This window comes from Agrilus planipennis, unplaced genomic scaffold, assembly GCF_000699045.2.
Source record: "Agrilus planipennis isolate EAB-ADULT unplaced genomic scaffold, Apla_2.0 scaffold171, whole genome shotgun sequence".
NCBI lineage: Eukaryota > Metazoa > Arthropoda > Insecta > Coleoptera > Buprestidae > Agrilus > Agrilus planipennis.
This window is the reverse complement of record NW_020438994.1, coordinates 267203-279668: the sequence shown is the minus strand read 5'-3', so window position 1 is coordinate 279668 and position 12466 is coordinate 267203. Positions and strand designations below refer to the sequence as shown.

Sequence of the window (12466 nt, the reverse complement as noted above, 5' to 3'; positions counted from 1 at the left end):
TTGGATGCGCGCTGGCAAAATCGTAGGTAGGGAGAAAAAAGCTCATTATACTCTCGACTCTTGTTCATTAAACATACTTTTTCATACAGTACCTGCCAAAAGTTTTGTTCAATCATGAATAGTAGTGCGAGTCGAAAACAAGCGTTAAAGCCTTTAATATGTCTTCAAATATAAATAAACATCTCGTTGATATTTTCAGTAGTAAATGGTACCAATAACAGCACATTTAAGCAATGCAATTCTAGTGGATGAAATGGTCATTTTTTTCGTGTAGTACTGTACGGATTATACGCTCCTAACCGGTTATGAGAGTTGTCTGCTTCCTTTTCTGGTCTAGTGCTGTTCTTTTCTACTTTGCGCCGGTCAAACTAAAGGTCACATCGCTACAGAAAGTAAACGAAGTATACATCTAGCTATGGTTCCCAATGTCGTTCCAGTCAGTTTGTCCAGGATGTTATTGTGAATTCTTGGTTTCATACTGAGATGACAGCTCTAGGTTTATTCTATTATTTAAATGAAAAGCTGAGATTGCAAATGGACCTAGGCAAAAGGATTTGAATAATGTAATAAAAGTTTTCAAGTCACAACTAAATTACTAATTCACTTATTAATACCGAGTATAAAACAGAAAAAATAAAAAAAATCCTATAGAAATTAGAATGTAATTCCTGTAATGCGCATTTGGGTCAAAAGATCACGAATTGGTAATAACGAAAAGTTCAGTAATACATATAATAACCCCAGTATATTATGCAAATAATAGTAGAAATGCAGATATATTACGAGATGTCTAAATATCTACAACAAAATATAAAGATGTCAATTTAATAAACCACAGGCATGACATCAACTGCATACCATTTTTGAAATGTATTATCCTTAATGCTAACTACAGACTGTTTTAAGTCGAAGCCAGTTCAGAGTCCATAATAATAAAACTAGTGACAGTGTAAAAATAAGTGATGTTATTTATTTTTTTCCTTATTATTTTATTTATTTTTTTGAATGAAGTCATTGCTTTTTACTTGTGTACTTGGGGTAGTTTTTCCTTATCATACTCATATGAACAATTACTGATTGAGCAAAAACTAAACAGTTACTCGATTATTGTAAGAATCAAAATCTTAAGTCTTCGATTGATTTTGGTTATTATTTAACCTAGTGTTAGAAAGTGTAGTACTCGTTTGGCGCGTTTCTATTTAACTTCCATAGAGTCTTCTGTTCTCCTATTTTCTTTAATACCTCTTCAATTCTGACCTTCTCTATCTACGGTTTCTTCATTATTCGCCTGTAAAACCACATTTCGAACGCTTCTAACCTTTTCTATTCTTCCGCGCCCACAGTCCATATTTCACACCCGTACAACACCGCGCTCCAAACATCTTTTTCGAATTTCTAAATTAATCGTTCGCGAGCATAGAAATTGTTATTGAAGGCGACTCGACCCTGCGCTATCCTATGTTTTATATTCCTACTACTCCTTCCGTCCTGAATTACCTGACTTCCTAGATACCTAAAATTAGCCACTTCTACTAATTTTTCGTCTCCTAGCTTTATATTCGCTCTTTCCCTACTTTTTCTTCCCTTGCACAACAGTATTTTTGTTTTACTTTTATTTATTTTCATACAATACTGTTTTGTCAACTTCAACTTTATTTGAAGCTATCTCTAACTCCTCCTTGCTAGATGTCTTTAATGATGTTGACCGCGTCTGTATTGATTGAAAGGTAGCAGTGACAGTGTGCATCTTTATCTGACTCCTTTTCTAATATTTGCTTCTCTATGTTGCAGATCTAGCTCTATAACTGCCTGTTGCTCTTTATACTAAGTATCACCCTTCTATCTCTGTAACTCATCCCTATAGTTTTCAGTATACTTAACACCTTGTCCCGTTTATCATTGCCAAAAGCATTTTTTAAATATACGAACCAGCTTAGACTTTACCAATGTCTGTTCAGTCTTCTAGATGTTCACCTTTTCAAGGTTGACGCTATTACCTTTTTTGTATTCAACGTCATTCCTGCAATTGGCTTAGTAAAATCGTTCACGTAAATGTCTTTTTCAATGACTTTAGACGGTCATCTTCTTCAATAATGGGATTACATTGGATCCACATCTATTATATATATATATATACATTGTTGATCTACCAGTCAATTTTTGTCAAGCTAGTGGTCTCCTTGAATTCATCCGTTCTGAAACTGTTTAATGTTCTCAAGCTGCCGCTGTTGATTTGTTAGAGTTGTCCTTCTTATGCTTCTTGATTGACCTTCAGTGTTTTCATCTATCAAATATAGCGTTCTTATGAATATTTCCTGCTCCTACGTTAAAGTAATTATATTCCTGTAGGTTATCCATCCGTTGTGTTTCTTGGCCCTCACAGCTGTTGAGATTCAGCTGTTATTTCAGAATAGCAAAGGTGGTTCGGAGCAAAAATTTCCTTACGAAATTTTGTAGAAAAAGATAGTGTCCTACTAAAAAAATCAACAATCTTTTCCTGCCTTTTCTATTGACTACCACGTCATTCCTAAAATTATTATAGCTAGTGTCCAGAACAAATTTTTCAATTGGAAGAAAATAACTTAATACAGGTGTAGAAGTGAAAAGCAGTATGGGTGACTTGTGTCCAACATAATTGTTTTCTAACTGCGGTAAGTTGTGTCAAGACCTAAGTAATACCGTTTGTAAAGGTGTGAAATTCAAGGAAGCTTCAGATGATTTACACACCTACATCAGTAGGTACTGGTCACTCCTACAAAGTTCTTATTTTTTCGTGTTGTAAATAAATAATCTTTGTCAAACACTCCGAATATCTCAAATATTATTATGTTATTATTATTTTTCTTAAAAAATTATAAATGTCATAGAACAAACCGATACAAAACAGTAATATTCATAATGTAATTTTAGTAACTGGCCTACCAATATACATTACCACACCAATAGTTTGTTTAGTGTGTATCTTCTACACTACAATTGGTGGTTTAAAAGCAGTGATATGGAGCGATGCAATTCAATTCACTATTACCTTTACCACACTTATTATCATATTCGTAATTGGTACACCGGCCGTAGGAGGTTTTACAGAAATATGGCGAATAGCAGAAGAAAATAACAGATTAGAGTTTTTCAAGTGAGTACTCCAAAAGCCCACAAAAAACGGAAACATTTCAACGTAACATATGTTTCAAAGGTCCATCGTACATATAACCCGTTCTACCGGACGCATCAAGATACTCTTTACCTTATATTTCCTTATTTACTGTAAGCGATTTTTTAATGTGTGTATTGCATGTCGCAAAACTCTATTTAAATTTAAGTTTTATAAAATTATTTTTAACAATTATGGCCGAATCGTGCTACCGTTCTAGTCAAAGGTATGCTCACGGTAATCCCCAATGTACTTTTATCTTATGCAATCTACACAATATATCAACATCAACGCATCACCAGAAAATGGCACATATTCCAAATTAATTTTCTCGAAAACAGTTTTTTGTTTTAAACTGTAGCCTGTGTTTTTCGTAAAGACGGTGTGCTTGGATTACTGTTAAATTTCGATTTTAGTCATACACAAAATACACGAAATATGTTTTTACCTGATGCTTATGTCATCCTGTGAGATACTACAGTTAAAATATTTGGGAACTGTATTAATAAAGCAGACAGACAATAATGAATATTAAGATGTATCTGCTATTAAAAATAAAGTTTCAGTAGTAGTTTGGGCGGAATATACTTAATGTTCGAAGGGAGCTCATTTCATTATGTAGATGCTTTGTAAACCTCTTGTATATATAGTAGCTACAGAGTGAATTTTTCTTTGTGCAAAATACGCTACTACGCTATAGAAGTAATTATCAAAATAGAGAGAGAAAAAATCAACAGAAATAACTGCTCATTGCTAGAGGCTTCAAAATTTAGTTCATTTGGAATTTTAATATAACCCTACTTTCGTTTATTTCCACCTCAGTGAGTCTTTTTTTATGTGTATTTGACTGTGTGGCCAAAAAAATTGATGAAGGGTTGTTATCATCCAGTGTTATCACTAGATACCACAAAATAATCCGGAGATTATGATTGCGGGGTTGTTGGTTCTATGACATCATCTTCTGAAAGTTTAGAATCAGAACTTCCATCATAAGAAGAACCACAAGATAAACCTAAATTATTACTACAAATTTATTTATTGATAATAATATTAATATTACATCCTTTACAATGACGACAATATTTATTTTCATTAATTTTAGCCACAACCAGGAAATACCGGGTGTACCGCTAAAATAATCCGCTACACTATGCAGCGCTATGTATCTCTCACAAAGCATGTGGGAACAACGTGTTTAATTAACTCAGTATTGAAATAGGGACGTTGTAGGCAATATTTTACATTTGTGCTCTCAATTGGAGTCATGCAATGGAGAGTTAATACTGGTTTTTCAGTCCCAGTTCCCACCAGCAACTTTGCCACACTAACAGAAGCGTTATTGTCACATCCTGTGATCGAGCTCTTCATACAGTAGGGATAGCGTTCTAAAGCACAGAGTGGGAGCAGACATCAGAGAATGTAATTTTCTTAATCTCGTTCTGCGGCAATGTAAAAATAGAAAATTGTGGATCAAAGATACAAACTGCCCTCCAAGAGTTTGGGTTAATGTGGTGTCTTTATATTTGTCAATCAAATCAATCATAGTATCTCTAAAGATATCGATTCCTCGATAAGTGAACACCGCATTCAGGACATTTTATCCCAGCACTTTACTTTGCACCATACATGGGTATTAATTTCCTATTGATACAGAATATTGCAAGATCATACGTTACTCGTGTAGTATACGAAAATTTAGAACAGGTAGACATTCAGACACTAGACTGGCCACATCGCAGTATATATCTCAGTCCTACAGATGATTTATGGAACAATTCGGATCTTCTTTCAGTAAACAGTCTTGTTTGGTGTAGAATTGAGTATATTGTGATTATTAGTTTCTTCAAAACTAGAATCTGATTGTTGCTTAGTATAGCTTGCTTTGTGTTCTTAATGAAATGTTATTTTCAATAGTAAGTATTCCGTCAAATGGGAGGAGCCTAAAAACTTGGCGCCGATTAGGGAAAATTTATCGTAGTTCCTATAGTGGACCGTGGAAGTTTTTAAATTACGATAAAAGTATTGACACAATATGTGATTGGGTTGACACAAAGCCTCGGAAAGGAAATTTCGTTGAAGGCGTGTTTTTAATGCCAATCACATTATAAAATTCGGAAATAACAAATCAGGAAGCTAGCCTTCAAATTCCGTCTACTTTTTACAAACTTCGGATTTAAAAAGTGATTCACGTTATATAATTGGTGAGGTGATTCTGGGTGATTTAAGCAATATCATATCAATGACGTGTACGTGCAAACCGATTTAAGAGAACGTTGCAAACACATTATTGCAACTTTGTTGTATTGCAGCAGGTAGGTACGTGGATAAATAACAATGGATTCTATCCAAGTACTGTACAAAAATTTATGGCAGTTCCTAGATATGAAGATGCAATTAAGTAGGTTAATTGTTTTAAATTAATTAAAAAGTTAATTATAAGAATGAACGGTTTAATTATGGGAACAGAACACCATTACTCTATCAACTGAGTTGTGATTGAAAATATGATTTAATAATATCAATACAAATTTGTTTTACAACTACTATTATACTTTTTTACACAAGTAGTAGATTTTCAACCCTACAAACTTTTAACTGGACCATTCACTTCAACTTCTTATTGTAACATAAGTACTACTTGACCTATTAATTTCTTTCGTTTTAATATTTCTATACCCATAGGACTATGGCGAAAAGTAATTTTCATCCTGGAATTTTTCTCCATAGATATAAATAATCTGAAGGCTTATCATTAAGTAATTTTATAATCTAATCACTGAAGAGAACCAATTAGTTCCGAGTAAATTTATTTTTCATTAAGTAATAAATGCACTGTTGTAGCCATAACCTACATCATTAGTGCTGAAATATTAACTAGAGTTGACTGAGTCTCTTCATTCATCTTGTAGTAGTTTTGGCGAAATTTTGGCAGAAATGTCATTCATAGTAAGCCAACAAGTATTATCGCATGACATTAATTACATTTGGCACAAGTTCTAATCTTGCATTGTTCGTCACAAGGAATTCTACATATGATTGCGAAAAATAAATTCGTAACAGTTATCCCCATACCTATTATAAAAATTATAGTACCGGCACCAATGCCTGATCTCTAAAAGCTAAATATAGATAACAGTACTTCGAAATTAATCTTAAATAACAAACTTATTAATGACATTTCAATGCATTCTATAAACAGAATTGTAACTGTTTGATGCTAATAACGTACCTATAGATATAATACACATTTTTAAAGGCAGCTTTGTTGGTTAATTTGTTAGCAAAAATAATTGCTTATTGTTTATGTTACATAATAACGACATACCTAGTTCATTTTTGCATACAATTTTCATTACTTACTATTTGTAATAATTACAGAATAATTATAATATTTGGATTGGGAACAATTATAACCAAGTGTCTATCCTGCTTTTCTGGCTTGATGTTGTTCGCAAAGTATCACAATTGCGATCCTTTTATGAGCAAGAAAATCGTGAAAAACGATCAGTTGCTACCGTACTTTATTTTGGACGTAGCAGGGCATATTCCTGGAATAGCAGGACTTTTTATTGCTGGAGTATTCAGTACTGCCCTAAGGTAATTAAAACTCAACATATCGATGTTTAAGGAAAAGTGGAGACTATATATAGTAAAATACAAAACAAGAAAGTTTCTCATTCCTGATTTAGTTGTGAATGCATGCTTCGAGTGCTTACTAAAACTGAAAAGTTTATTTACTCACAACTAGATATTTAATAGCAAACCCATGCAAATAGCAATGTGCTGGCTCCCTATAGTAATATAGTAATTTAACTAGAAAACAGTTTTGGTTTGGTCTATATTTTATCAGAACTATATATGGCGTTTTGATGAAAATTAATGTTTTTATTTAATTCTCTGTTATAAATCTTATTTTCCTTAAGTCGGCTTGGGTATCTAAAAATTTGGCAAAGGTTCAATTTTATAATGCCACATGTAGACAACCATACGTGAAGCAGCGCTAAGGGGTGACTTATAGTGGTTTGTTGAGATTGGTTACATTTTGGAATGGAATCTTTCTAGAGTAAGTCCAGTCCCTATAAATAACTGCCGCGAAGTCAGAAGACAAATTCATCCCCACAATCACCTACGCCCATAACCGCAGATATTGAGTCTTCATCCGCTGCTCCCCTTAGCGACGCCATTTCCTCCCAAATGGATTCAATGCCAGATGCAAAGTCGTTCAAGGCAATTTCTGACAGCTCCGTTAACTGTCTACCCAACACCGACCGACGAGAGAACGACGGCTTGAGCCAAAAAAAGCTACGAAGGAAGTTCCCCAATGCTGCCGCTGTTTGAAATACTTTCATACAGCAAACTACTGCCACGCAGACTGGGTCTGCGCTTTCTGTGGCCGTAACCATATAACTGCCGAGTGAAAAACCAAGGTTAAGAAGAATGCCAATCTCACTTGTGCCAACTGTAAAGGGGACCACCGCGCCACCTATCGCGGCTGCCCAAAAAGAACTCCCTTTGCCCCGCCAAGAAAATCGTCAATCCTGTTGCTTCCCAAGGCACAAGAACTACCCCCCATCCTCCTGCTACCACCTTGGCAATGCCCTCCAAAAATCCTACGTCAAGGCAGTAAGAACTGCCCCCTCTCTACACACCCAAAAGCGCAACATTAACACTTCTCCAGCTGTTGTTGCAATCCCAAGTTTGGAACAAAAACTTCAAGTTATTGTCCAAAACATGGTCGCCAGCATTGTCGCCGCCCTACAACAAACTATCAATGTCTAACAGCAAAGGCACCTCCCTTCTTGCCAAAATTCTTGAAAGCACCTTCTGACCCCACGTTACTCCCTAACCCCCACCATAAATTTCCTGACATCCTTGACATTTTCGTCACAAAAAATGTTACACTTTCCGCCGATTCTATCGTCATTAACGCACTAAGTTCGGACCACATTCCAGACTTGATTGATGTCGGCCGCCCAATCAACAACCTTCCAAACCCAACCACGTCACTAGATTGGCTAGACCTCCGTTACACCCTCGAAACATCTTCATTCAAGTGCACACCAACTTCTTCGCGTATCTAAATACATTTTCGACAAACTTAACAAGCGGCGTCACACCTCCATGCTTCTTCTTTAAGTTCAACAAGCGTTCGACCGAGTCTGGCACGAAGGCCTTATCTCAAAACTCATCGACCTTAACATTGCACATTTTCTAGTTGGGGTTATCAGGTCCTTTCGCACGGACAGAAGCCTTCAGGTCCACGTAGGCTCTGTGCTCTCTGCCAGTAAACCCGTCACAGCCGGTGTCCCACAAGGCACCAAACTATCACCTATTCTATTTAACCTGTTCTGTGTGGAAATGTTCTCCGACACTTCTATTTTGACAGCTCTCTACGCGGGTGATATTGCCATCTAAACTCCTTCAAAACCATTCTCCAATGCACAGGGAGAATTAATAAGTTTCTGCCCTTGCTCCTAAACGGGTACCGAAAATGGAAACTTTCCATTAACGAGACCAAATCGGAAGCAATTTTCTTCTCTCGTAAGTACCGAAGACCTCCCTCCATCTTAGTAAACAGCCGTCCCATCAAGTGGAGCAACTCTGTCATCTTCTTAGGCGTTGTTTTCGACAGAACCCTAAACAGGCGGCTTCACACCGCAATTACCCTTAACAAGGCAATGGGTGCATTCATCGCACTTAAGCCTTTCTTCCGAAACGACTCCATCTCCCAACATACTAAAATGCGTGCGTTTAACGCCATTCCCGTCTGGGGTTGTACCCTTCCCCACCGTCTGAAACTTTTGTAAGGCACCTATATGCGGATCCTTCGTTCCGCACTAAACTATCCCTGGTTCGTCAAAAATACCCAAATTCTGAAAGAAACCGGTTTACCTTCTCTCCCTGAGGCTGCAATCTCATTCGCAGCAAATCTTCTGCAAGGCCACGCAAACCCTACTATCTCGACACTCTCCAACTTCGCCCCGAAGTCAAACGACTGTTACCTTCTACAATGAGCCACTTCCTTTCGCTCACTCCTAGCTTCGCTTTTTAGCGCGAGTGTCCACCCATCACTTCCCATGCTTAATCATTTTCCTTTCTCAACCCTCTCCTAAATCCTAACCTTCCATTCTCTTGCCGGGGATGAATAACCCTCAGGGTTTATCTCCCCACTCAAGGAGGGGTTTTTTGTCGGTAAAAATCCGACACTACCTCCCTTCAGGGGGTGTCTTTTGAAGATTTCCCCTCCTCGAAAATAATCTAAATAAAAAAGAAATCAGAAGAAAAATAGTTCTGGTGTACGACATTTGATGTCAGGAGTGGGGTAGAAGAAGAAAGAGAACTGGAAAGATTTTGAAGAATTCTATCGAATATTCTAAGCAATCAGACAAATTTCTGGACGTTTTACAGATCGTTAATTATTCCAATAAATCACATATCATTAGGAAACTGTCAAAGAAATAAGAACGAATTCGACGTTATCGAAGAGGTCAATCGAATTGTGGAGACATAAACTACTATAATGTTTGAATGACTATCAACACAAAGGTATTCAGTACTATCACTCAATCGACCAGATGTAGTATGAGAATGGGAGAAAAGAGAATAGTAGGAGAATGGTATATTCGTCCCCCCACCGACCGTGTATAATAATGAAAATAAAAATTGGAATTGCAAATATGATCTTGTATAGTTCGGTATTAGTGACCTACATATTGAATGATTGGATTGGATCTCCTCCGTGATCACGGAATTGACTTCAATCTCAACACTCAACCACAATGCGCTTCGATGAACAAGAGAAAGTAATGTCAAATCCTAGACAAACCTTGCCGCGTATATGGCGATTGCAGAAGATCGAGTACTACCGAGTCACCCGTAGAACATTGTGCCAAAATAGATAGCACCGACGAATTGGCAAGGGCCATAAGAACTGGAGCATTATTGATATCTGCTATTGGCTAATTTGAAAGATTTGGAACAAACGACCTGTAAAGGCATAAAGTTGGGAAAATTTGAACTAGTAATTGCAATTCACCATTGTAACTGGGAAGGAGAACCTTGGACGAAACCGACGTTGTATCCTGCTGCTCTAATCGAAGTGGTGAAGTGGCCCAGTAACAACTTCAACAAGAAGCAAGTCAAACAATTCGAAATGCTGCTTAGCCGTTTCTGGCATATCTTCACCCTCCCAAATCAAGACTTCGGTAGAATTAGCTTCACATACCACCACATTAGGAAGGGTTCCTTAAACAAGTGGATGTGAGTGAGGTTCTTAGCCTTCCCCTACAGTGCTAGTACGAAAGAAACATTTTACCAAGAGATTTTGTGTGGATTACAATATGCCGATCGAAATAGAGCAGAAAGAAAATTACCCATTACCACGGATCGGCGACAAACCAGACAGTCTAGCTGGTAATGGGAAGTAGGAAAAGATTGCATTTACTGCCGAAAATATGATGCCTCTGGAATGTACAATACACCTGCTATGACTGGCCTATGGACACTATGTTACAAGGACAAAACTGGAAATTTTCTTTGTTGTTACTTAGAGGACATCGTTGTACTGGTAAAAACCTTTGAGGGTCACCTCGGAAACTAAGAGTTGTAAAACTGAAGCTACCGGAATGAATTAAGACTTACCCAGATAAAATGGATGTCATACCGAAACATTGGCATGAACTTAAAAGCTTTATGGGAGTTCCCTTCTTAAACTTGAAACTTAAACTGAACTTTGGTTTTGTATAAATAAAGTTTGTTGCAGTAAATTGAGATAAGTCTCTCGTTTTTTATATTCAGATACTTATTTGAATACTAAATTATCTATTTTGCCTATTAAATACAGACCATTTAAACCACACATTATCGGTGTTTTATAGATCATGTGATACTAGCAGAGTTACTCATAGTTTTACAGTGGATAATTGCTTTCCTGTCTTGTATTTGTATTTATTAAAACAGCTGTTTAATTTTACAGCGTTTAATTTTAATCACGCTAATACCAAACATAAACTACTACCTACTTATAATTTATTCAAAACATGATTTTCTTTTTAGTACGATGGCAAGTGGATTGAACACTGTATCAGGTACAGTCTACAAGAATTTCATTGTAAATTGGATGCCAAAAGGTACCTCCGAAAAGACTGCAAGCAATATATTGAAACTAATTGTTATAATTGCGGGGATAATCTGTTCTGCGTTAGTTTTCGTAGTTGACAAACTGGGAGCTGTTCTTCAAGTAGCCATGAGTTTCCACGGATTAACATCAGGAATTCATTTAGGAATTTTCATTCTTGGTATGCTTTTTCCATCTGCAAATGCTACGGTAAGTTATCTTTAGTTCACTTTGGCTACTTTTTTGTAATAACTAATTCTAACTTCCCATTAATAATAATATATTAAAAAATTGTTACATCAGTTTTTAAAGGAAAACTTTTACACCTGATAATTTAATTACCTATTTTTTTAGGGTACCATTTGGGGTGCAATTGTTTCACTCATATTAACTGCTACAATAACATTTGGAGCCCAAATATATGCTTTTCAGGGAAAACTAAAATATCCTCCTATATCGGCATCTACAGAAGGATGTGATTTTTCACCTAATATAACGTCCTTTGCTAACAGCACAATCACGAAGTAAGTGATTCATTGATAGACTGGTTCCTAAAATAGGCATGTTTTATGATGCCCTGCATGCTCCGCACTTATTTCTGCTACACCCTGCAACTAAAGTTACTGACTCATTGGTCACCGCCAAAACTGGCATACCTTGATTGATGAGTCACTCAGCCACGTTTATTAAAATATTTCCGTTTACCTACAACATTGTAGCTAATTAATACTAATTATACAATTATACTTTCCTATGTATTTCACAGATTTGTCCAACTTTTTGTTGGATAATGCAACAATTTTTAGTGTCAATCTAACCCGTTTGTGGGACAATTTGATCGTTAAATTTTAGAAGATTAATTAAACAATAGTGTAAAAATCTGTCCCCTTAGTAAAAAAAAATACTTTAGACCTCGTTCTTTTGATATTAGAAGCAGGAACTGTACTGTCCAACCCATCGCTTCTGTAGGTCAACCGTATTTCCGTTTTTTTTTTATAATAAATAGGTATACTATTTAAAAAGATGCCAGATAAACATGTCTAGCGGGTTGATTTTTGGCGGATAGAAAGGTAGGAAGACCGGTCAAAACGAAGCCACTCACGAAAATTCAACCCTTTGGTGATCACTTTAAAACAAAGGCGCTGGTCGAAGAATTGCTATTAATAATTATACATTTAAAGTTTACCGCTTTTATCCAC

At 36.3% G+C, this 12466-nt stretch overlaps 1 protein-coding gene across 2 annotated transcripts in view; it reads left to right on the top strand.

Moving 5' to 3' along the window:
- LOC108739359 (sodium-coupled monocarboxylate transporter 2-like) overlaps positions 1–12466 on the top strand; it is a 42938-nt gene that overhangs the window by 19354 nt on the left and 11118 nt on the right. Inside the window, exons 2-4 of one of the 2 annotated variants that reach the window (XM_025975729.1) lie at positions 6530–6748; positions 11207–11477; positions 11622–11791. In XM_025975729.1, the coding sequence (XP_025831514.1) occupies positions 6594–6748; positions 11207–11477; positions 11622–11791 (596 nt within the window). In that variant the 5' untranslated portion in view covers positions 6530–6593. The remainder of the gene's footprint in view (positions 1–6529; positions 6749–11206; positions 11478–11621; positions 11792–12466) is intronic. The other variant, XM_025975730.1, reaches the window with a different exon arrangement.